Source organism: Thamnophis sirtalis, unplaced genomic scaffold (assembly GCF_051295495.1).
Source record: "Thamnophis sirtalis isolate CommonGarterSnake01/CBP01778 unplaced genomic scaffold, rThaSir2_p1.2 scaffold_9, whole genome shotgun sequence".
NCBI classification, from domain to species: domain Eukaryota; kingdom Metazoa; phylum Chordata; class Lepidosauria; order Squamata; family Natricidae; genus Thamnophis; species Thamnophis sirtalis.
Window position 1 is genome coordinate 51,625,226 of NW_028261389.1, and position 26,317 is coordinate 51,651,542.

At 42.3% G+C, this 26,317-nt stretch overlaps 2 protein-coding genes across 2 annotated transcripts in view; both read left to right on the top strand.

The window, feature by feature from the left end:
• SLC38A4 (solute carrier family 38 member 4) overlaps window positions 1-26,317 on the top strand; it is a 62,019-nt gene that overhangs the window by 5,038 nt on the left and 30,664 nt on the right. The gene's annotated exons all lie outside the window — the stretch shown is intronic.
• Window positions 45-25,162, top strand: LOC148044133 (uncharacterized). Its single transcript, XM_087723041.1, has 2 exons — window positions 45-819; window positions 25,092-25,162. The coding sequence occupies exons 1-2, from the start codon at window positions 45-47 to the stop codon at window positions 25,160-25,162; spliced, it is 846 nt and encodes a 281-aa protein (XP_087579167.1).

The following is a 26,317-nucleotide window of genomic DNA, read 5'->3' on the forward strand; positions in this document are numbered from 1 at the left end:
CTTCTGTATACCTTTCCACCCTTACCCCTGATTCCCAGGGTCATATGGAAAATCCTTCAGGAGGGGGCGGAAGTAGTTCTGTTGGCCCCTCACTGGCCCCAGAGGCCGTGGTTTGCAGATCTCCAATCGCTTTCAGTGGAGAGGCCCTGGAGAATCCCCCAGGAGAGGATATCCCTCAGCCAGGGGTTGCTGGAGCACCCAGACCTTCAATGGCTCCAGTTGACCACTTGGCGCTTGAGCGGAGCATCCTGAGGAAAGACCTCTTCTCCCCCAGGGTGATACAGTCTATCCAGGCCTCCCGCACACCCTCCAGGGAGCACATCTATGGCTCCACGTGGCGGGCCTTTGCCTCATGGTGTAACTCCCGGGGGTACAATCCTATCCAGGCCATGGTGCCACAGGTTCTGTACTTCCTCCAGGCAGGCCTGGACAGAGGGTTAGCTCCTAACATGATTAGGAGACAGGTTTCAGCCATCTCGTCAGTTCTCTTGTGTGGCAGGAACCAGAGTTTGACTCACCATCCTATGGTCAGGCAATTCCTCAAGGGGGCTTCCAATCTCAAACTGCCCATGGTACACAGGTACCCTTCCTGGGACTTACACAGGGTATTGGACGCTCTAACAGGCGCTCCGTTTAAGCCTTTACGAACAGTTTCCCTTAAGTTCCTGACTTTTAAGGTGGCTTTCCTGGTGGCCATCACCTCCACCAGGCAGATATCCGAGCTGCAAGCTCTGTCCACCAGGGAGGATCTCTGCGTCTTCCACCAAGACAGGGTGGTGTTACGACTGGATCCGTCCTTCATCCCCAAGCTGTGCTCCTGTTTCCATCGAGTCCAGGAATTAATTTTGCCCAACTTTTGTCCAGACCCTTCTCACCCATTGGAGAAGAAATGGCACACTCTGGACATAAGGAGGGCTCTGAGAATCTACCTCAGGAGAACCAGGCCAAGCAGGAAATCCGAAGCCCTGTTTGTCTCCTTCCAACCAGGGTCCCTGGGTAACAAGGTAACTGCCATTACAATAGGCAGGTGGCTGCGAACCTGCATTGCCACTGCTTACCAATCACAGGGCCTACATACACCAAATCATATCACAGCTCACTCCACATGGAGCGCAACCACCTCCATGGCCTGGGCCATGCAGGCAACATTGGCCGAAATGTGCAGGGCAGCCACATGGGCTTTCCCCTCTCCCTTTGTTAGGAACTATAAACTGGACTCTTTTGCCTCGGTAGAAGCCTCGTTTGGTCGGAGGGTGTTGCAGGTGTTCCACAGGGCGGGGGCCACGCCTCAACAGGCATGAGTTGGGGGCATGTGGCCTCAAGGGTCTCCCTCCCTAGGGATGTGTAGGCTCTGGTACATCCCAATCTGGATACTCCTCCTCCCTCACTATGGAGAAAGAGCGTTGGTATTTACCTGATACGCCTCTTCTCATAGTGGGAGGAGGAGTACCCAGTCCCTCTCTGACTATGTTTGTATGACTAAGAGTTATGTTCATGGTTTATTAAGCTATATAAATATTGATGTGAAAAACAATAAAAGCTAAGAACTGAATTAAGAGTCTGAAGTGACTGGTGCAACGAGTTGGATATTCCTCACCAATAACTGGGGTCTTCCTGGTAGTCAAGGGGCAGAGCCCAAAGAGCTTATCTGACTCAATCCAATCAAAGAGAGGACAAGGTCAACCCAGTCTGGATACTCCTCCCCCCACTATGAGAAGAGGCGTATCAGGTAAGTACCAACACCCTTTTTTAAAGACATTATATAAGAAATGCTTTATTATTAGTATGGGAGAAAATTAGAGAAAAACATTACTTGAAGATACCAGTTTGGTTTTTGACGATGGAAGCATAATACATCCAAATATTATCAATATGGGAAATATTGTTAGATATAAAGATATTTTGTCAGAAAAGGGGAAACTTGATGATTGACTATGATTTAGTATACACAATTGCAAATACAATCTAAATATGAAAAAGATGCTAAGTTATATGGTTTTTATATGGAATTGACAGAATTGGATAACATATTAACAGGAACAGAAGAGAAGGCAATAAAAAAATTGTATAGTTATTTACTGTGGATTAAATTAGAAGAACAAGTAAAAGAAACAATGATAGCATGGGCAAAGAACTTTGGGCATACAATAGAATTAGATAAGTGGCAGCAATTGTGGAATAGAAATTATAAACTAACAATGTCAACTGCATACAAGGAGAATTTGTATAAAATGTTTATAGATGGCATATGTCACCCGAAAGATTGGCAAAAATGTTTAAAGACAAATCAACTAAATGTTGGAAATGTCACCAGACACTTAGGTCGTATTATCATGTGGTGGACATGTGAAGAAGCAAAAAAATACTGGGCAAAAATCCCAGTATTTGTGGTTGGAGAAGATGTTGCAGCAACATATTGATCTAAAATCGGATTGGGTTTTCTTGTTGGGTATCTTATCAGAAAAATATAGTAAAGAAAATGTGTATTTGATTATTCATGTAATAACTGCAGCTAGAATTGTATTTGCACAAAATTGGAAGGGTGAAGAGATCCCCACAGACGAAAATGTGATTAAAAAATATTAGAATGTGCAGAAATGAATAGATTAACACTTGCAATAAAGGAAGTGTTTTTTTCCACTTTACAGGGCTAATTCTGTAGGGAAGGCAGGAAGGAAACATTCTGGTGTTGTTTCTAGCCTCATCTTCATTATCCTGCTAACAGAAACTGCCTCTCCAGTTAACCCTTATTCCATTGTAACAGCTAAAGCGAAATGCCCATCGATGTGAGTGACGTTGAGTTGGCCATGCCCACCCACTCTCTTGACCATTGAGCCACACCTACCCAGCTGGTCATTAGGGCAGAGAACCGGTTGTTAAATTATTTGAATCCCACCACTGACTTAGACTTATATACTGCTTCGTAGTTCTTTATAGCCCTCTCGAAGCAATTTACAGAGTTGGCATATTGCCCACAAGAATCTGGGTCCTTTTACCGACCTCAGAAGGATGGAAGGCTGAGACAACCTTGAGCCAGTCAGAATCGAACTCCTGGCAGTGAGCAATGAGTTAGCCTGCAATACTGCATTCTAACCTCTGTGCCACCATGGCTCATCAAATATAGTACCAACAGTAAATAGGCACCTTGTGAACAATCCCCAAACATCTGTAGTATCACTTGGATTGGTCTTGACATACGCATGCCACTTTTTCCTAACTGTGTTGCCCAAAACACAGCTCTTTGTTTTGTTTTTATTTTCAATTCAGGGATTTCCTAATGAGGCCCATTTAACCAGATATAATCCTATTAGGCTTCTAAGCCCAGAAGATAGATGGGTGCTGAAACATTTTTTTTCTGAAACAGACCTAGAATGGCAGTGGGAACTGGCTATAAATTGTAATTTTCTTGAAGCAATGTATGATAGATTATGGATTGAATGGCAATGTGAAAGTGATAGAGGTACCTCAAACATTCAGGCATGTTTCTTCAGAAGGTTCACTGTTTCTTAGAAGTAGCATGACAACTATGTGATGCAAAGGTTGCCATGGTGAGTTCACATCCTTTACTTAATGCTGTACTAAGTAAACAGCCACTTAAGTCAGTGCTGTTATTCACTAAAACTGCCAGCATTCCTGTCACCATTTCATTGCCTGTCTTCTTTTCTCAGAAGCATGGCTCTGGGAAGGTCCAAGCAAAGGTATGAGGGTTGTAATAATAGGAAATAAGCAAAGCAAAATGTTCTTAGGTGACATTATTTTAGAGATGTAATTCCTATGCAACAGTGTTTGCATCTTGTATTGGATGGCAACAGGTTCTCCAGTGGAACCAATTCACTCAATACTGTTCATAGCCTCAGTCTTATTTCAAGCCAATTTTGAAACTGTTGTCTATGGCCCAATAAACCAGTTATAATTTCATGTGTCTCTACTTACAGTATATACATTTTTGAAATTTGGTTCAAGTGTTTCAGGCCCTTTTTCATTTTTATATGTGAATGTCTTTCATCCTCCTTCCCCATTCCAAACAATATTAGGGAGGAGGGGGCCACAAAAATCAAGGGAACATTCAGAAAGCCCAATTCTCCTATTTAGAATTGTTATAGGTCCACACTATATACGTGAACAGAAGTGAGTAGTATTAGGGAAATGGGAAAAAGAGAGGGACTGCTTTAATTTTTTTTCAATGAAAACTATGTTTATTTCCTACTGCTGCTATGAAGTATCTCCAAAAACAAAAGCATTGCATCAGAACCAGTCTAAATAAGTTTTGGCAAAGCATGGTCACTACAAATATTTATCTTCATCCTACAGCAAAAGGTCACAAGGTTATTCTAAAGACAGCTCTTTCAGAGAACTTCTGGGGTGGGGATGAAAGTTGAACTACTCCCGAATTAAAGGTGTGTGTGTTTGATGCAGTAGCATTAACTTCCCAGCACCTCTGATTAATAATGGCTATGCATCTGTAAGGCCCCGCCCCTCCTCCTTATTCAAGTAAATACTCTCGAAACTTGGCATTTCAAAAGGAGCTTTTTATTGAACAGGAGTGAAAGCAAGGCGAAATCAAACCAGGCGCTGAAGGCCTTCAGGTCATACAGTTAGAATAAAAAGAATTAGAAATCCCTCCCAACAGTCCAGTGTGGATTCAGCCAATCTGCAGGTGTGAAGATGGTATTGTACCGGCCGTTCTGAGAAAGTGATAAGGAAACTTTCTCAGGGTTATCCTGTGCTGGCTTTTGAGCAATACAACCAGTGATGCAATTCAGCCAGTTCTATCCAGTTTGGGTGAACCGGTAGTGATGGCGGCGGGAGGCTCTGCCCACCTGCCCAAATGTCATCAAGTCCTATTTTTGATACTCTGCAGTCCTGCACATGTGCGGTGATGTGGCGCATGCAAGCAAAGCACGTGCACATGCACACACGCTCACATTTGCAAACCGGTAGAGAAGGTAAGTTGATTTCACCCCTGGATACAACCCACATGGCCCGCCCTCCCCTTACATTCCCCGAAAGGTGTTCTGACATAGACTTTCCCAACAACATGAAGCAGAGTCCTCGTCCCAATAAATCCCTTTTATTTAATATGCAGTGAATTCCTCTCCAGCAAATCCCAGTCCACAATCTTTCAAGATAGTTCACAATTACCAACCTTTATCAGGCTTGGAGTGGCCAGGCCGATATCTTTCAAATGCCACAATACTTGTCAAGAATGCAGGAATGAACTAATTGTCTCCTCCTCCCCTTTCAGTTTTATTCCCTATGAGAGGGGCCATTCACCATCCACTTGTGGCTTTACTCCTAAATCGACCCTTGTTCCTTAGCTATTGCCTTCATCTGGCATCTCTGCACATGTGCACACTGGAAACAGGCTCCAACTGTTCGTCTGCCTCATTGATATCTGACTCTGAAGGCAGCTGATAACTGTCAGACAGCCCTGGCCCCATCTCTGTCTCTGATGCAGAGCACTCATCAGAGCCTCCCCCAGACTCCAGGACTGGCCCATGTTCCTCACTGTCCAAATCTGCTGCCAGCTCCACTGGCCATTTGTGGGCCACAACAAAAGGTGAAAAAATGCCAGAGTGCCTAGGCACCAGGCTAGTGGTGGGATTCAAATTTTTTTACTACCGGTTCTGTGAGTGTGGCTTGGTGGGTGTGGAATGGCTTGGTGGGCATGGCAGGGGAAGGATACTGTAAAATCTCCATTTCTTCCCAATCAACTGGGACTCAGGAGGCAGAGAATAGATGGGGATAGGGCCAGTCAGAGGTGGTATTTATCGGTTCTCTAGAACTGGTCAGAACTTGCTGAATATCACCTCTGCACCAGACTAAAGGTTATAAATCAATAGAATACAGGATACATGGGGAGAAAGCAATAAAATATAAAAGTATACAAAGTATAATAAAGTATAAACATAATCAGAATCCCCTCCTTCCCCTGAATAATGGCAGATTTATCCCCTCCTTCCCCTGAATAATGGCAGATTTATAGATTTATAGATTTGAGATTTGAGAAGTTTATTTATATGCCGCCCTTTTCCCTGGGGGGACTCAGGGCGGCTTACAACTTGGATCTGACATACTGCCTTCCTTAGAAAAAAGGATTCGGGAGAACCGGTAATGAACATTGGGCCTGAGTCACCAAAGTGGCTGACCATGCCCCCGAACTGGTCCCCTGGTCATCGCTCAATCCGCCCTGCCCAGTCTCTGCTTTCCAGTGTCCCAGCCTACCTCCCCTACTCCCTTCCCTGCGGATCGCAGCCCTGCCATGCATGCCTGCCTTCCATATGGCCTTCCCGGTGTCTCATGGCCATTTTATGAAGGCAGACAAGCAGAAGGCTGCATGGAAGGCAGTGGAAGGCAGGAAAGCATGTCAAGGCTGGCCAGCCATGGGGAAGAGAGTTAGAAGCCTACTCCCTTCCCCGCAGCCCTGCCATGCTTGCCTGCCTTCCACGCTGCCTACCCTGTGATCCCCCATGCCTTCCAAGGTCAGAGTCCAGCCCAACCCCACCTGGCCCAGCTTGTGGGTGGGCAGGCAGCCCTTGGTGGAGATGCAGCCACTGCTCAGGGATGAGAGGGACAGCAGTGGTGATGCTCTGCGAGGGCAGGCACCAGGCAGATGTCCCAGGGCTGCTGGACATATGCACCACCTGCCTTCCTGGAGCACCCCTGCTGCCACTGCCCCTCTCAGCCTCAGAGCAGCAGCTGCATCTCCACCAAGGGTCAGCCTTACCAACGTGCTGGGTCCTGTGGCTCTTTGACCCCTCTACTGCAGCTCCCTGCTGAGCCATTTGCACAATCTGCTCTCCACCCTGAGAAGGCATGAGCCTCTCTACAGAGCTACACAGCTGAAGTGCCCCTATAATTTGCTCTGTACTGCCCGAGACTGGCTACTTTTTGCGATTCCGTGTCCTTCACAGGCAGCTCAGCATCAGCAGTGGCCCCCTTCATGTTGGCTCAGGAAGGTGGGGAATAGCAATAGCAGTTAGACTTATATACCACTTCATAGGGCTTTCAGCCCTCTCTAAGTGGTTTACAGAGTCAGCATATTGCCCCCAACAACAATCCGGGTCCACATTTTACCCACCTCGGAAGGATGGAAGGCTGAGTCAACCCTGAGCCGGTGAGATTTGAACAGCCGAACTGCAGAACTGCAGTCAGCTGAAGTAGCCTGCAGTGCTGCATTTAACCACTGCGCCACCTCAGCTCCCCGGGAATGGGGAGCAGCAGCAACTGCCATCACCAGGTGCAGGGAGGAGAGCTCCAGCTCTCCTGCGCTGCCCAGGGCTCTCCTTGCACAGGGCTCTCCTATGCTGCACAGAAGAACTGGAGCTCCCCTCCCTGCATCCGGCGACAGTGGCTGCTGCAGGTCCCCATTCCTTCCCGAGACAACACAAAGGGAACCACAATGCTGAGTCTCCTGAGAAGGACACAATTGCAAAAAGCAGCTGGTCCTGGGCAGTGTGGATAAAAATGATATGGGTACTTTAGCCCCATGGGCTGCAGAGAGGCTCATGCCTTCTCAAAGCGGAGAGCAGATTGCGTGAATGGGTGAGCAATGAGCCACACAAGAGGTGTCAAAGAGCACAGGACTCAGCACATTGGTAAGGCTGATGGTGGGTGGCCCTTGGTGGAGACACAGGGGTTCTCAGCCAGCTACTCACCTCACTGTGCAGTGGAGGCAGTGGGAGGAGGAGCCACCATGATCCCAGCCCAGGAGTGTATTTTGCTGGCGCACATACATGCACATAAAAGAGATGAGGGCAAGAAAGAGGGAGAAAAAGAGAGAAAGATATAGAAATGAGGAAATGATGGAGAGAGAGAATAAGAGAGAGGAAAAAGAGAGGGAAATAAATCAGAGAAAGAAGGGGAGAGAGAGAGAAATGAAAGAGAGCTGGAGGGAGAAAATGAGAGAGAGGGAAACAAATCAAAGAGAGAGAAGGGATAGAAGAAATGAAAGAGCTGGAGGGAGACAATGAGAGAGGGAAAGGAGAGAAACATATCAGAGAGAGAAGGGGAGAAAAAGGAAGAGAAAAAAAGGGAGGGGGAGAGAGAGAGAAAGAGAGACAAGAAAGGGAAAGAGAAAGAAAGAGAACTTATGACCAGAATTGAGCCCAAAATTTTGGTTTCTAAGCAAGAGCATTGTTAAGTGAGTTTCACCACATTTTACAAGTTGACCACACCCACCTGGTCACATGACCACCAAGCCACACCCTTCAAGTCACACCCACAGAGCCGGTAGGGAAAAGTTTTGGATTTCATCACTGAAGAAGACATATTATACAATTTGTAATCAAGATGGCTTGTTTGGGTATTTCAGGTGGAATTTCCTTAATACTGTAGGGGATTGAACCTATTTTTTAGCTACCCATTCATTTTGAGATTGAGGAAGGTGTTTCCACGCTACCAGATATTGCATGGACCCATGGTGGGTGCAAGAGTCAAGTATTTCCTTAATTTTGAAATGTTGTTCTTCTACCATAAGGGGGACTGGAGGTCTGGGCAAAGGTGGTCTGAGGTTGGAGGTCATTTCAGTTTTGAGTAAGCTATGGGGAAATACAGGATGAACTTGCCTAAATGTGTTGGTTAGGAGTAATTCTACTGTGACAGGATTTATGATTCTAGTGGGGAAAGGTCCTATGAATTTGGGCCCCAACTTCTTTGAGGGTTGTAGTGATTGCAAAAAATTTGCAGATAATAGACTCTGTCACCAACTTTGAATGGTTTGGCCTCAGCCCTCTTTTTGTCTGCTTGAGCTTTGAATGCTGCCCTAGCATCTTGTACAGCTAACTTTACAATTGGCCATGTGGTTTGCAAGTTATTCATCCACTCCTTAAGGGAGGGGATGTGTGGTTCCTCAATGGGTAATTCCGGCATGGGGGTAAATTCTTGGCCGGTGGTCATTTGGAATGGGGTAAATCCTGTGCTGGTGGGTACTGAGTTATTGTATGTTACTTCAGCAAAAGGTAAAAGGACTGTCCAATTGTCCTGTTGTTAATTTATAAAACATCTTAAATATTATTCCAGACAGGGCAGCTGGCAACATAGCTCTCTATTTCCTTTTTTAGTGATGGCCACCAAAATTGTCTTTTGATGAGGTGTAGCTGTCAGGCATGTCTCCTTCAACATCCAAGAAAGGAGACCCCCAACTCCATTGTTTTGAAGAAAAGGTACTTTTACTGGATATGAAATGAAAACAGTGAAAGTGAAGCAAGATCTGAGGCAAAAAGGCGTGAATTTGTACATATGAACCCAAATCCCTCCCTCCAGTTACCCCAGCCCAATGTCCAATCTCCAACCCCCCAAGGGTTTCATGTGGGATGCATCTTCAGGTGGAATCATCCAGCTGGTATGTAGAGATGGTTGGCTTTGACCAAACCCAAACACAAGCCTTCAGCATGTGCAGAAGATGATGAGAATAAAACTCCCTCTTTTGAGATGTCTCCATCAGCACAATTCCCCTCCCAAATACCATGACCCCCTCTCCCCATTTCTATGGCAGCCAATAGCAAGCAGGCAAGTGATATAGAGGCTGACAGTAGCATTTTTACAAATCCAAAGTGTCCTGCCAGTCTGGCATCATGGCACCTTTTCATAAGGTCCAGTCTTTGGCTTGCTGGCACCTACAATTTTCCTCCCACCCAAGCTAAGTCGTCTTTGATGAGGCAGTTATTTTTATTGGTTTTCATTGTTGACAAGGGCTTTTTTAAACACTTGGGTAATGGCATTGTCAGTGGGCAGATTTTGCCTGGCTTGGGCTCTTGTGATCACTTTAGCCAGCTGTGGGATCTGGAGCAGCAGTTTTATTATTTCAGCTTTTGTGCTATTGTATTGGGGCTTTCTTGAAAAAGTGTCAGCTAAAAAGTTTTTTTTCTCCTGGGAGATACTTAAGCGCTGCTGCTTAAAGTCTTGTGTCCCTGTTTGGGGGAAAGTTTTTGCTGGGTTTTGAGGCTTCTAAGTTTTTGTGATCAGTCCAGACTTCGAAAGGGATTTTATTTCCCTTCAGGAAGTGTCTCCAAGTGAGGAGAGCATACAGCGTAAGCTTCTTTCTCACAGATAGTCCATCTTTGCTCTGTTTCGGTTAATTTGTTGGAAGTGTAAGTGCATCTTGCTTGGTTTTCTGGAGTCATCCACTTGTATGATAAAAGGTTTCTCAGGCTCTGTGTGTTTTAATACTGGCTTGGCTGAGAAAAGTTGTTTGAGCTTATCGAATGCTGCTTGGCATTCCGTTGTCCAATTAAGTGGTTTGTCTTCCTCTTTTGTTTTTAGTAGGTTAGTAATAGGGAGGGCAATTTTTGCAAACACCGGGATGAATTGGTGGTAAAAGTTTGCAAAAGCCAGGAAACTTTGCAGTTGTTTGCATGTGCGGGGTGGTTCCCAATTGATTACTGCTTTTATTTTCTGTGGGTCCATCTGTATCCCCTTGTGGGATATCTGGTACATCAGATAGTTTTTTTTTTCCCTCGGCCACATGAGTCCTAGAACTAGCGGTCCATTCTGGGGGCTACAATAAATGTCAGTCTCTTGTTATGGTCCCCCATGTTTATTTGCAGTAGTTTCATGGCAAAAATGGCGGGTTCCCCCACTTTCCACTACTATCCCATCAAGCTGGCAGAAAGTGATGGGTTTTTTAAATATTCTCAGATGGATCCCCAGTTTCCCTACCAGGGTTGGACTAATTAGGCATTAGGCACCCTGAGTCCAGTAGTGCCAAGATTTTGTCCTTCTTCCCTCGGCTGGGGATGAAAAATCCAAGGGTTAGGGTGAGTGGTTCAATTGGGTCACTTAGCAGTGGATCATTTTCTGGTTTGTTTTCAGATGAGCTTGGGTGCTGGAGTTTCTTCCCCCGGGGTTGAGGGGGGTTGAAATTCCATAGCTTCTCAGCTTCTTAAGGCAGTATCCATTCCTTGGGGAGTTGATTTGGTGTTTATTATTTATTTATTTATTAATAAGATTTATAGGCCGTGCAATCCCGAGGGACTCCGGGCGGCTTACAAAAAAGAGAAAAAAAGAAATAATAAAAAAACTAAAAAAGACAAATTTAAAATCACCACACATACATTCGTTCTGATTGGGGCTGGACCTCAACAGTGAGGTCAACAGCCCCAGGCCTGCCAGAATATCCAGGTTTTGATAGCTTTTCTGAAGGCCATGAGAGTGGTTAAGGTCCGGATCTCTGGGGGTAGCTCATTCCAAATGGGGCTAGCTCATTTGGTGGACTTCCCTCTGGATAGGCATTCAGGCTTTCTGGCAGGAGTCTTAATAGCGTTCTGCTGCGCAGTGCCCCTCCTTTCATTACTTAAAACAAGCTGATGGTCTCAGTGCTATGGCGGTCTGCAGTTTGAATGGTTCTCTTTTCCCTTGGGGTGGGGATCTTCTCCAGAATCATCCTGCTCAATATTGGTTCCTGATCATGTCAATCTTGGCTTCCTCCACCATGAGGTACCATTCGTGTAAGTGGTTAAGGGCCCCTTGGGCTAAGCAGGCAATGTCATTAAGCCCATCTTTGAACCAGTTCACCAAGATGTCTTCTGTCCAACCAACTCAGCATTTGTGGTCTCTGAACTTCTCATTGTATTCAGCTACTGGCCGGTGACCTTGCTTCATGACTGATGCAATCATGGGCTTTGCAATCAGTTATGGATCCTCGAACTGACATCGTATGGCTATCATGAAGCAGTCAAAATTTTGCAGCTCAAGGACATCAGCATTATGAAGGATTACCAACTTCTGGGGGGTTCCCATTGTACTTTATGCTTGGGGGGAGTTTTACTCTCCAGATGGGGTCCCCTGGTTGACCAGGAACATTCACCTGAGCTGGTGTGTGAGGGGTGGGTTCCCTGGTATGGCTGCAGCCCCGGTGGCAGCAGCGGCTTGGTCAGCTGCTGTGGGATCTGGGGTGACAGCTCTGGCTTCATCAGCGACTAGTGCTGCTTCTTCCCCCCTCCGCTGGTGGTCCTGCTCACCTCGGACTTTGAGATTTCCTAATGCTTCCATCACAATCCGGGTGAAGTATCTCTTGAGCCAGTCTCCCCACAGCGGTTCCTTGATTATTTCCTCCTGATTGGACAGGACCTCTAGTTCCATTTTCCACCTCGATTTCTGGATACTGTGGGTGAGTGTCACTCATTTAGTTCTCCCATCCCAGATGTCCTTCCTCCCCATGCTGATGGACCACCGGGTTTCACAGAGCTTTCCAGGATAGCTTCAATGTCTTTGATGGGTAAATGGGTCCAGCATCCGATTGGGTGGTCATTGAGGTCTCCCCAGCAATCTGCCTTATCTTGCTTGCTGCTTTGTTTGGATATGGTTTGCAGGATCCGCTCAGTAGAGTGAGAATTTCCTCTCCAGGTTGATCACATTTTATGTAAGGCCTGGCCTCTCCTCCTTATTCAAGAAAGGAAAGACTCTAGAAACTTGGCATTTTAAAAGGAACCTTTTATTGAACAGGAATGAAAGCAAGGCAAAAATCAAAGCAGGCTCTGAGGGCCCTCAGGTCATACAGTTAAATTAAAAAGAATTAGAGACCCCTCCCAACAGTGCATTGTGGATTCAGTCAATCCGCAGGTGTGAAGATGTTATTGTACCAGCCGCTCTGAGAAAGTGATAAGGAAACTTTCTCAGGGTCATCCTCTGCTGGCTTTCAAGCGATACAACCCACATGATCCTCCCTCCCGTTACATTTCCCAAAAGGTGAGAAAATGCCAGAGTGCCTAGGCGCCAGGCTAAAGGTTATAAATCAATAGGCTACAGCAGTGGTCCCCAACCTTTTTATCGCCGCGGACCAGTCAGCCTTTGATAATTTTACCGTGGCCCGCTGAGCGCGCGCAGGGGTGGGGGGGCGTTGTTCGCGACAACACATTGATTGTTTATATATCAGATTGTTTTGATTAAACAACTTTTATTTTATTGTATTTAAACATGCCTTACAAAATAAAATACAATTACATAAATATAAAGTGCAAGGCTACGCTACTAGCCCTGTCTACGCTAGCCCTACGTAGCTGCGCAGGCGCTCTTAGGTTTTTTCAGGAATCGGCCAGTGCTGAAGCGCTGAAAAGGAATGAGAAGGGCGGCGCTGGACACAGGGGGGCGGTGGGCCGCTGGTGACGTCAGAGTGCCACCAGCGGTCCAGTAACACCCCTTGTGCCAGTTAGCCCTAATTTGCATACAGAAAGAAACTATGGCCCCCGGCCGCTGCAGCGATCATGGCCCCCGGCTGCTGCAGCGATCATGGCCCCCGGCTGCTGCGCGGCCCGGTGCCAGGTACTCCACGGCCCGGCACCGGTCCGCGGACCGGGGGTTGGGGATCACTGGGCTACAGGATACATACAGGAGAAAGCAATAAAGTATAAAAGTATAATAAAGTATAAACATAACCAGAGTCCTCCACCTTCCCCTGAAGAATGGCAGATTTACGGATCTGACAGTATCAATCAATTAGACTAGAGCTAGAAGGGACCTTGGAGGTCTTCTAATCCAACCCCCTACTCAAGCAGGAGATCCTATACCATTTTAGACAGGTGGCTATCTAGTCTTTTCTTAAAACCTCCATTGATGAAGCACCTACAACTTCTGAAGGGAAGCTGTTGTACTGGTTAATTCCTTTTACTATTAGGAAATTTCTCCTTAATTCCAGGTTGCTTCTCTCCTTGATTAATTTCCATACATTGTTTCTTGTCTTGCCTTCTGATGCTTTGGAAAATAAATTGACCTCTTCTTCTTTGTGACATCCCCTCAAATACTGGATTGCTGCTATCATGAAACCCTTCTTTGCATTTTTTCCAAAGTCTCAACATCTTTTTTGTAATGTGGTGACCAAAACTGAATGCAGTATTCCAGGTGTGGTCTTCCTAAGGTGTGGTATAAGTGGTACTAATACTACATGTGATTTTGATTCTATAGCTATATTCTGTTGTTCAGTTTGTATTGTCTTTTGGATTGTCATTCTTTTAGTCCTATTACTTAAACCAGTATTTCTCAATTTTGGCAACTTTATGATGTTTGGACTTAGATTCCCATAATTCTCCATGTTGACTGGGAAATTCTGGGACTCAAAGTCCACACATCTTAAAGGTTGAGAAACACTAGCTCAAATCATTCAAAGTCTTTAACTAGAGACATAGAAACCCAACTGGAAGAAATCTAATTTTATGGGGTGAATAAATGGGATGTCCAGAGACATCACTCTTCTTTTTATCATATTGTCTCTCACAATGAACTCTGAGTTGGGGTGAGGAAAGGCTGAACATTCTTTCCCTATAGAATAATGATGGGAAGTAAGAACAAGGAGTCACTACTTTCAGATTATCCCAGAAGAGAAAATAGATTTTTCTCCAAAGTATGAAACATATAGCATCTGCATAAAGTTTACATGTTTATTCATATGAATAAAAAAGATTCCTTATAATTCAATTATGCAATTTATTTTAGCACAGTAAATTAGATTGTTACTAGATGATTTGATAAAATTAAAAGAAAAATTAACCATAATTGATATTGAAATATGTCTTGTGCCCTAAAAGAGGATGTTGTATAATAGGTCTTCAAACAGATAACTCTTCTATAAGTAATTCATGATGATTCTAGAATAATAATAATAATAATGCAGACTTCTTTGTCTGTAGTAGTTCCCTTAATTTATGATGTTTATCACAATTTCCTGTACAAAGTCATGGTTTTCTTATATTATACAAATTCTTCCAACTTTGTTATTCTAAGTTTTAAATTTTACAAATACTCTCTCAGTAATAATGAAAGTATTGAAGACAATCTGTTTAATCATTCAATGCTGAAAATATGTATTTGAATTTTTATTGTTATAAAATGTTTTCATTTCCAAAACTTTGATGCATTAGGAAGTTAGATAGACAACAGGATACATAATTGAAAAAGTTAATGGTTATTTTCAACAACTCTGATTAAAGCCATCGCATTAATGTTCTTTAAGGAAAAAGTAGCATTTTCTAGAAATTAATTGTAATTTTTTGAATTCGTGAGCCAATTAAAAGCAACTTCTCAATCAATTTTTTCTCTGACAATAACAGAATATGTTCATTTTTCATATAGTATATAAAAATGGTCTTCCATAACATATAGATATGCCTTTTTCAAGTTAGATCTATAACATTTGACATCTTTCTAAGGACATATAATCATATTCATATAGCATACTTAAGCAAAAATAAGTTTCAGGTTACCATGGTTTTCCTTCATAAATCACTAATACAATTACAGTACAAGATGTTAACATATCTTCTTTTAAGAAAGCCACATAAAATACCAAACTATTGCTATGTTTTCACTCATATGAAATAGACATTATATTTTTTGCATGTAGACAGATTGTGATTGAGATTTATTAGATTTATATGCTGCCCTTCTCCCAAGGACTCAGAGCGGCGTACAACAATTAAAAGAAACACATAATATAAAAGTTTAAAAAAATTAAATGGAATATCCTAAACCCAATTAAAATTGAAAATACATTTTTTTTTTAAAAAGTGAATTAAAATTAACAGTGATCAATACTTTATTTTGTTTTGTTCAGGCCAGGCTGGCTTGCTGGAAAAGCCAACTTTTTAGGGTGCGTCGGAAGGACCGGAGGTTGGGGATTATACAAAGTTCCAGGGGCAGCTCATTCCAGAGGGAAGGCGCTCCCATAGAGAAGGCTCTCTCCCGGGGGGTCACTAGCCGACAGTGTCTGGCTGACGGCACCCTGAGGAGGCCAACTCTGTGGGATCGCACTGGACGATGGGAGGCTACCGGTGGCAGTAGGTGGTCTCGCAGGTACCCTGGGCCTAAGCCATGGAGCGCTTTAAAGGTCATAATTAGTACCTTGAATCGCACCCAGAAGACAACCGGCAACCAGTGCAAGCCACCTAAAAGGGGTGTAATATGGGGGCACCCGCAACCGCATTCTGGACCAGTTGAAGCTTCCGGGTGCTCTTCAAGGGCAGCCCCATGTAGAGAGCGTTACAGTAGTCCAGGCGAGAAAGGACGAGGGCATGAGTGACAGTGCACAGAGCATCCCGATCCAGGAAGGGACGCAACTGACGCACCAGGCGAACCTGGTAAAAGGCCCCCCTGGTCACGGCTGTCAGGTGTTCTTCTAAATTAAGCCACGTATCCAGGAGGACGCCCAGATTGCAGACCCTTTCTTTTTTAAAAAAAAAAAATTATTTCCATTTTCATTTTCATAACACACACTCACATGTATACTGCAAAGGCGCTTGGCGGCTCCCATGATGCAAAGTGCCCCGCCGCCCACCCGCTGACCCGGCCTGTGGCTGCTGCTTCTCCAAGCTCCGCCGCTTGAAGTTTCAGATCGCCTCTGGGGAAAAGCTGAGTGAGAAGCAGAGCGAAGCTTCTCCGCGGCCTCCCGGCGCTGCGCAGAGCCTCAGCGCGGACATTTCCAGCCACCCACAGGGGGACTAGGAGGGAAGGAGTCGCTCCTCGGGAGTCTAACTAGCCAGCAGCCCCAGGAGACACCCCCCACCCCCCAGAGAAGAATTGGGGCCACCAAAGCTCCCACACCCACCCACCTTTGGGATGCAAGAGACAGCAAGGCTTGCAGCGAAGGGAATCTGGACCCTGGGAAGGTTGGGGAGGGGTGAAGAGCGAGCCTCCTCCTTCTCCCCCACTCCTCTCTCCTCTGAAGCGCGCCCTCCGAAATAACCCGCCCAACGTAAGCATGCTCAAGAAGACATGATTGGCTGCTTCCAGATCAGGAGGCGGGAGAATTAGTGCCTCTTTTCCATCTGAACTTCTTTGCCTTTTAACTCTTTCTTAACTTTTAGAAGGCGAAAAATTCCTTATGGAAAAGAGGCCCCGAGTTCTCTCGCCTCCTGCTTTGGTTAACACTAAGCAGACACCAAGCCACTGTGACCTGGAATCTGGTAGCAACTATCTTGGCTTTAATTATTTAAAACAAAATATTTAAATTTCTTTTCTTTTCCTGAGGAGAGTGGTGAGGCTCCGCCTCCCTTGCCTCTAGTGACTGCACGTCCCTGCTAACCTGATATATATCCCTCCCCCACCCTCCCCCCCAATTTACCCCCCTGACTTCCCAGAACCCGTACACGGTATAGATTTTAATATATTGAAAAAAAAAGAATAAGAAATTAATAACATCTTTACATTGAGCTTAGCTCCTCCTTGCTAAACTAACTTTAAACAATTTAAATCATTCCTGATCTTAAGCATAGGCTATCTGGAATTTCTTAGTCCTGTATTTATTTTGTATATAATCAATCCATTTTTTCCAGTCTCGTTTATATCTCTCATTTGAGTGGTCTTTAAGATATGCCGATATTTTAGCCATCTTGGCTAAATTTGTGACTTTCAATGTCCATTCTTGAATTGTAGGCAAGTCTTCCTTCTTCCAGTATTGCGCCACCAACAGTCTTGCTGCCGTTATTAAGTGTAAAATCAAGTTAATCTCTACCACTGTACAGTCAGTCATTATACCTAACAAAAATAACTGAGGAGTAAACTTTATCCTTTTTTAAAGAATATTTTGCATAATCCACCATATTTTTATCCAAAATGCCTTAACCTTTTGGTAAGTCCACCATATATAGAAATATGTAGCATCGAGAGAACCACATCTTCAACATTTGGGTTGTAAATTTGAGTACATAGAAGCCAACTTTTTAGGATCTAAATGCCATCTATAGAACATCTTGTAAAAATTTTCTCTCAGGTTTTGGGCTTGTGTAAATGTCACATTTCTTACCCAAATTCTTTCCCATGTATCCAGCATTATTGGTTCTTCAATATTTTGAGCTCACTTTATCATACAATCTTTAACTAATTCTGTTTCGGAATCCATCTGTACTAATACATTGTATATCCTCTTTATATGCATTAAACTTTGATCTCTTATTTGTTTAAATAGATTATCCTCAACTTGCATGAAACCAATTTTTTGATCTATTTTCCACCTGGCCCATACTGGAACCATGTTTGAATTACCTTTTCTTCTTTTAATACATCTAAGGGTTTTAGTTGTAATACACCCCTTTCTAGGATAAGAAGCTGTCTGTAAGTAATTCTATCCTGCTTTTGTGCTATGTTCATATTTTCTATTGCGTGTCTAGGAATTGCCCACATGGGTATCTTGTCATTTAATTTGTATTGATATTTTTTCCAAACCCGCAATAAAGCATTCCTTAAAATATGACTTTTAAAATTTTTGTCGACTTTTTTGTTGTATAACAGGTAAGCATGCCAGCCATATACCAAATCATGTCCCTCGATATTAAGTATCCTATCATTAGTTAAATCAATCCAATCACTAATTACAGATAATACTACTGCATCATAATATAATTTTAGGTTGGGTAATTTCAAACCTCCCCTCTCACGCACATCTTGCATTATTTTTAACTTTACTCTTGGCTTCTTTCCTGCCCATACAAATTTATTAATACCCTTCTGCCATTCTAACAGATTCGCATCTTTTTTAAGTATAGGTAACATTTGGAAAAGAAATAAAAATTTGGGTAAGATATTCATTTTCACTGCTGCCATTCTTCCCAACAAAGATAGCTGCAACTTGTCCCATTTTTTCATCTCTGTCTGTATACTATGCCAAAGTGGTTCATAGTTATATTTATGTAATTTCCCATTTGATGTTGAAATATTAACTCCCAGATATTTGACCTTTTTAACTGTTTCACATCCTATCATTCCTCCTAGTTCTTCCTTTTGTTTAGTATTCATATTTATAGCTAGTATTTTTGTTTTCCCTAGATTTATTTTAAAGCCAGACACTTGACCATATTGGTTAATCGTATTCATTAAGATCATACTAGATTCCTGCGGTTGATCCAATATTATAACCAAGTCATCTGCAAAAGCACGCACTCTGTATTCTTACTGCCTAATCTTAATTCCCTTTAGACCCTCCAGGCCCCGTATTTTGTTCAGCAGTACAACCCTGTCTTGTACCTTTCCCAATTTGAAAAGAGTCTGTTAAACTTCCATTGACTATAATTTGAGCCATTTGCTGTTGATATATTTCTTTGATTGATTGTAAAAAACTTTCTCCTATTTGCATTTTTTGCAGTGTTTTCAACAGGAATTGCCAATTAACTCGATCAAAGGCTTTCTCAGCATCCAAAAATATGAACGCGGCCAAAATTTGATTGTTCTTTCCCAAGTATTCTATTGCATTAATAATTAATCTTACGTTACTTTTCATTTGTCTCCCTTGAATAAAGCCTGTTTGATCACTGTGTATCAATTGTTGAATAACCAACATTAACCTATTTGCTAGTATTTTTGTAAAGATTTTATAATCTACATTAAGTAATGAGATAGGTCTATAGTTTTTGGGTTGAGTAATATCTTGGTCTTCTTTGGGTATCAGGGATATAAAAGCTGTCTTCCAAGATGGGGGCACCTTATCTTCCGTTTGAATCTTATTAAATAATTCCTTAAGAGATTCTACCATTTCTAACTGTAGATTTTTATAGTAAGCCACTGTCAAGCCATCTGTGCCTGGTGCCTTCCCTGCCTTTAACTGCTTAATTACCCCCGAAGTTATTGGTTGTTTCAATTTTTGCCTCTGCTCTTCTTTAACTATGGGTATTTTCTCTTTGTCTAGGTATCTCTCTATATCCAGACGGTTACTTTTATCACCCTTATACAGCTCTGTAAAAAATTTCCGGAAGGCCTTTTGAATCTCATCCTGTTGGAACACTTCCTTCCCTCTATAGACCAATTTAGTTATGTTTTGAGAGTTTTGTTTTTTCATAATCTGATATGCTAACCATCTTCCAGATTTATTTGCATTACAAAAGGTATTATGTTTTGCGTATAACAAACTAGTAGCTACCTGATCTGAGATCAACATGTTAAATTGGGCCTTTAATATAGTAATTGCTTCTTTAATCTTTGTATCTCCTGGATTTAAAGTTAACTCTAGCTCTTTCTTCCTGATTTCATCTTCCAGTTCTGTTCATTTTATCCCTTGTTTATGTCTATGTAATCTATTTATGTTTATCAAAACTCCTCTCATATACGCTTTACTTGCATCCCATACAATTTCCATAGGTGTACCCTTATTCATATTAAAAACAAAGTATTCTGTTAGCAATTTTTTACAATCCTTAATATACTTTTCATATCTGAATAAATTTTCATTCAATCTCCAAGACCTTCTTGCTTGTGCCACCCCTCCCAACTCCATCCAAACTGGGTTGTGATCTGATAAAACTCTAGCTGAGATCTTTGTCTTCTTCACCCTGGAAAGCAAATCATTAGTAATTAATATAAAATCGATCCTAGAAAAGGATTGATGTCTATCAGAGAAGAAGGTAAAGTCATATTCTTCTGCATTTCTTTCTCGCCAAATATCTCTCAATTCAAAGTCATCCATCATATCGAAAAAGGACTTAGGTAGTTTTGCTCGCATTTGAGTATTTGGGCAGGAAACCTTCTTATCTTTCTTAGTATCCATAACACCATTCCAGTCGCCCAGTAGTATGCAAGACCTATAATCCCACTGTACTAATTTAGCATGAAGTTTTCTATAAAATCCATCTTGTTGTTGATTAGGAGCATATATTCCCAATATCAATGTCCTTTTCCCTTCCAATACCAGATCTAATGTGATGTATCTTCCATGGGGATCTGCTTTGATTAGTTCAGTTTTCATGTCTTTTCTTAAGTATATAACTATACCATTTATCTTTTCCATAGCAGAAGCTATAAAATGTTGACCAAGTCTTGTATTAATCAAATATTTGTGATCAGTTGATCTAATATGAGTTTCTTGCAAGCAAATTATATCATTCTTGAACTGTTTAAGATAATGGAATATCTTCTTTCTCTTCTGTGGAGAGTTCAATCCGTTGACGTTCCATGTTAGAAGCTTAGTTGTCATCTTTGGTTCCTGAAGCTTTTTTTAGAGCCTCCTGGATAACCTGAAGTTTAACCTTTGGCCTGGCTCCTCCCACTCCTTCTAGACTGGTTACTGTAACTTCTTGACCGATGGCAGGTGATTGTTGGGATTGTTGCATTTTGGATTGTTGCTCCATTCGTCTGGTAGTCATACGGTTTGGTCTTTGTTCCATGGCTCCTTGTGCTTCTAAGAGAGAGAGATGATCCATCTTACCTGGTAATTGTGTAGTTTGCTGTCTATCTTGTCCTTCTTTCTCTAGGTCCAGATGGTGCGGGATGTCCAGCCTTCAAAATATTATGGTAAAAATCTCAAGCTTTCCATACTTAATTAAGACGGTATCTTTGCCTCTCGAATGTGAGTGCTAGGCCAAATGGTGCGTCCCATCTAAACTGTATCTGGCGATTTCTAAGCTCTTCAACTAAAAAAGCATAGTCTTTCCTGGATCTTAGCATTTGAGGTGGTATCTCTTTCAAAACAGTCAATTCCTGACCCCCAATTTGAAGCTTAGTTTTATAGGACTCTTGTAATATCATATTCCTAATGTCTCTTGTAGTAAAATATATCACAATGTCCCGTGGAATCTGCTTCTGCTTCGCCAGCCAAGAATTAGCGCAATAAGCTTTATCAATTTGCCAATCAAAGTTACCCCTGGTCTTCCCATCAGGCTATCAAATGCTTCTGAAAGAATCTGTTTCAAGTTTTCCTGCTTGTCTTCACGCAAGCCTCTTACTCTTAATGCCAGTTCCGTACTGTATCATAATAATTTCTTTTTCAGCATTTTCAACTCTTTGTTGCACCACCTCTGTTTTCGACACCAAATTAATATTGGTGTCATTAAGATCATCTAGTCTGTCTTCAATTCCGGAAACATGTTCTGTCAATAAACTTACAATCCCCAACATATCGTCTCTGATTTTGGAAACCCGGGTCTCAAGTTTATTAGACAGCTCCTTATGCGCCATGGATATCTCTTCTTTGAGCCCTTCTTTGAGTTCTTTGAATTTTGATTCCATCTTAATTGCCTGAGTATTAAAAGCCTTGGCCAGCTCCTTCAGGAAGAATTCTTTCGTTAGTGGGTCGCCTATAGGCCCTTTCTGAGGGGGCTAAAATTTCTCCCCCTATCATCAAAGATAGAACAAGATGCACAAATCGGGATGACGGAAATCACAGCCACTCCATCTTGGAGGGATTGAGCTTGAGCCTGTTCCTCCCCATCCAGATCTGCACAGCCTCCAGGCATCGGGACATCACGTTGAGGGCATCGTTTGGGTGGTCTGGGTAGAGATGAAAAGTTGGGTATCATCAGCATATTGATGATACCGTACCCCTCACCCAGTGGTTTCATATATATGTTGAACAGGAGGGGTGAGAGAATCAACCCCTGGGGCACCCTACAAGTGACGCGCCTTGGGGTCGATCCTTGCCCTCCAGTCAACACAAACTGTGACCTATCTGACAGGTAGGAGGAGAACCACCGTAAAACAGTGCCCCCCACTCCCAACCCCCCGAGCCATTGCAGTAGGATACCATGGTCGATGGTATCGAAAGCCGCTGAAAGGTCTAATAGGACCAGGACAGAGGAGCAGCCCCTGTCCTGGGCCCGCCAGAGATCATCAACCAACACGACCAATGCCGTCTCTGTGCTGTATCCAGTCCTGAAACCTGACTGAAACGGATCCAGGTAGGCAGCTTCATCCAGGTACTGGGGAAGCTGATGTGCTACCGCACTCTCAACAACCTTCGCTACAAAGCGAAGGTTGGAGACCGGACGATAGTTGGCTAAAGAAGCTGGGTCCATGGAAGGCTTCTTAAGGAGGGGCCTCACCACCGCCTCCTTCAAGGCAGTGGGAAAGAACCCCTCTCTCAATGAAGCATTGGTAATTGCCTGGAGCCAGCCTCGTGTCACCTCCCAGGCAGCCGAGACTAACCAAGAGGGACATGGGTCCAGCATACAAGTGGCAGCACTGAGTCTCCCCATAATCCTGTCCATGCCCTCAGGGGTCACAGGATAAAACTCATCCCAGATATAGAAATACATAGCATTCTAAATTTGGATTACCAAATTTACAGGCATATTTCAGGTCTGCAGAATCTATATCAGGATATTCATAAGTTGAATCAATATTAATGATGGAAAAAGCAACAAATAACAGATGCAAAATGGACCTTCCAAAGATGGAGTAAATTACCTAAATCTACATCAAATTTATGAAGTCCTTAGGTTTAGTATTATCTATTTTTGGTTGTTTGCTTGCAGATGTTTCATTACCTGACTATAATATAATCAGTGCTGTCGATCATGGGATTTACTCCCTGTTTATACAGAGTGGCTTTGCAAGCCAGTGTTGGTGTAGATTATGGTTATATCCTTGGTACTTTCTTGATTAGCATGTTATTTTCTGTTTTATTGTTTGTCTGGTGTTAATCCCTAATTACCTAGGTGTGGGCTGGTGAAGAAATGTTCTGATCTTTTTGTTTCCTTCTTAGTTTTTTTATTGTCTCCTTTAAATATTGTGTAACTATGGTTTAAGTCTCTGTGCCTATTGATGGCTAATTTCTCTAAATGCCAAGCTTCCAGGAATTTTTGGTATTCTGGGTTGCTGCAATGCATTTGTACTCAACTGAATAATGTTCTTACACAGCTCTCCTTTTTGGAGGCTGGGTTGTTACTTTTAAATGAAGCCAAGGCTGGTTATTGCAGTTGTTTTTCTATAGACTTGCATTTCTTGTGTTTACCCTACTGCTGAGGATATCCAGGATGGGTGGTGTATTTTTGTTTTCTTCTTCCCTAGTGAATTTCATTCCTTTGAAGATGTTTATTGAAGAGAGATGAATGTGAAGACACATGAATTGTTGATTGAATATACTTGAAACAATGCTCTATGAGCTAGCTAGTTAAATAATTTGAAAATATTTCCTTCTACAGTCCTTTTCCGTATTCATTTCATTCCTCTTGCCTGAATTTATTATCACAACTCAATTGGTAGATATATGGAGCAGTCTCTTTGTACAGCAAGTTGTTCTTTTGTTTCATAAATTGGTGATTCCTCTGTCTGAAGCATATTAAAACATTAAACAGAAAACCAAGAGACAAATATGAGATATTGAAAAACATACGGATAGTGAAACCAACAGTATAATTTTAAAGGGAAATGTAATTCACTTACTATGGTGTTTTACTCTCTACTGATAACATTAATGTATCAGTAGAGGGATTTGAGGGAGCATATCAGCACTTCTCCCCCCCCCCATATACTTTTACACACCCACGCCCACCCTACTCTAGTGCTTCAACATATTTAAACAGTCCCTTTAAAAAATTATTCAGGAACAAATATGTACCATAGCAGTGGGGAGTCACACTTGTAGTTCAGACTAAGCAAACATCTGCTGCAAACTCTCATAATAGGGTTGTTTTCTTAGATACTTTTCAAGGGATCATGGACATAATCTTGCAAATTGTGTTTTTGAGACTTACAAACTGCTAATCAGTGCTACCACAAAATTACACACACACAAATAAAAAACAACTGGGAAACATTTGATTCCTTCAAAGCTAGCATGTAGCCAGAACATGCTTCATGGTGATATGAATGCAATATAGCTTCAAAAAATGAAATACAAAAGATATGAATCATTATTGCTAAGCTAACTTCAGAAGGTTTGGTTAATGATAATTGTACAATGGATTTTCATAGCCATCTTTCCCATATGATTGTTATAAACAGCCTGTACTGAGCAAATATGATTTCTCAAAAACAGAAAATCATTTGTATCAACCATTCAAGAAAAGTAAAGGAGAATTATACTGTCTATCATGTATTAGGAGTGAAACAATGTAGGTACTTTAATTTGCATGCAATGTATAATAATATTGCTAAGAGGTGTTTAGGCAAAAGCACTAAAAGGATAAGATGGGAGCTCATCAATGCAACTTTATTTTGATATATGAAATGTGTTGCCAATTTTAAAAATAGCCTCTTTTAAAAAAACATTTTTTTTGTTTCAGCCCGATAATAATGGCTACAAATTACATGCTATTCTGACTTCAAAAGTCTACCTTCGAAATATGTTGGGCATATTGTATGTCCTGATGAGTTGCATTTCAGAACTCCTGAGTGAACCTGTACCTGTCCTTCCCATTTTTCAGTAATGTAGCTTTTTCACATTTTCTGTTTGCCTCTAGATGATACAGCATGGAAACAAATAGCAGAATGTCCAGAGAAATTGAAATGCTGCAAAAGCGTCTCTCTGTGACTAGATTAATCACCAGTCTCTGCCCCTGCATTTTCTTTTGCCCTGTATTACAGAAATTGTTCTGCCCTTACTGAAGCATTTGTCAAAAGAAGAATTAATTTAATTTATCTTCTTATGGGTCTCTTTAAAGAGGTTTTTGGGGGGTGGTCATATGAGGGTCCTTTTTTCATTATCCCAACAACTTTGTGTTTATCTCAGGCATTGGTGGAGAGGGCAAGAAAGTAAATTGTAAAAAGTAGGTTCATGCCACAACATAACATCCCTTACACAAGGCAATGATGGGATGTGATATCACAGTACTCCATTTTAGTATTCCATATTTAAGAACTGATTAACTGCATCAGCAGAATTGCTGCCTTTTTCAGGTAAGCAAGCAAATCTTCTTGGTAGATCTTTTTAACCTTGATAATGCTTCTGTGGAATTTAGCAGATTGTGCAAAACAATGGAATCCAGCAAGTCTGATTAGCACCTCTCCATAAACTTATTCCAGAATTTTCTACAATCATTGGAACACAGAGGTTCCACAAAAGTTGTTCTGGTTATGCAAGCTGCCATATCTGAGTTGGAGGCAGCAAAGTACAAGGGGTCAGCAGCACTTTCCTTCCTTAGCAAAAGAACAAAGAGGGAGTGTTCTGCCAGCAGTAAGGAGGGCACCTGTTTGACTTGAAAACAGGCATAGTTGCCTTGTTCCCAAAATGGTCATTGCTTGCTAATCTGGAGGCAGCAGCAGCATGCACACAAGCTCCACACTTAACTCCATTATAGGAATGCATTTTTCTAATTCACACAAAATTGCTAGCAACAGTTTTGACAGACAGACATAAATGGAATGGAATGTTTGACAGATCCTGGGAACATGGAGGAGCATTACAGGACAAAAAAGGCCATTGCAGAAAAGATTCTTTGCATAGAAATATGAGAAATAAAGAAATGCCAGCTTAATTGCACAAGGTATAAGTTGAGCTGGAGAACTGCTTCAGTAGACTTTCAGTTATTTTGTTACATTACCCTTCAAGTAATCTAGATTTTTCCAGAACTCTAAGCAGTTCTTATTTCCTACATTTGCTTGCCTCAAATGGTTTAGCAATGGAGAATCAATGGTGGCCCAACTCATAGCCCAACTGTGCTAAAATTTGTCTTGTTTTTTTTTTAAA

Bases quoted from the DNA above. Each gene is read 5' to 3' on its own strand.
- LOC148044133 (XM_087723041.1), top strand. From the start codon at position 45: ATGGAAAATCCTTCAGGAGGGGGCGGAAGTAGTTCTGTTGGCCCCTCA. The intron at 820-25,091 runs GTTTCCATCGAG...GTTTGCCTCTAG, and splicing joins CATCCCCAAGCTGTGCTCCT to ATGATACAGCATGGAAACAA.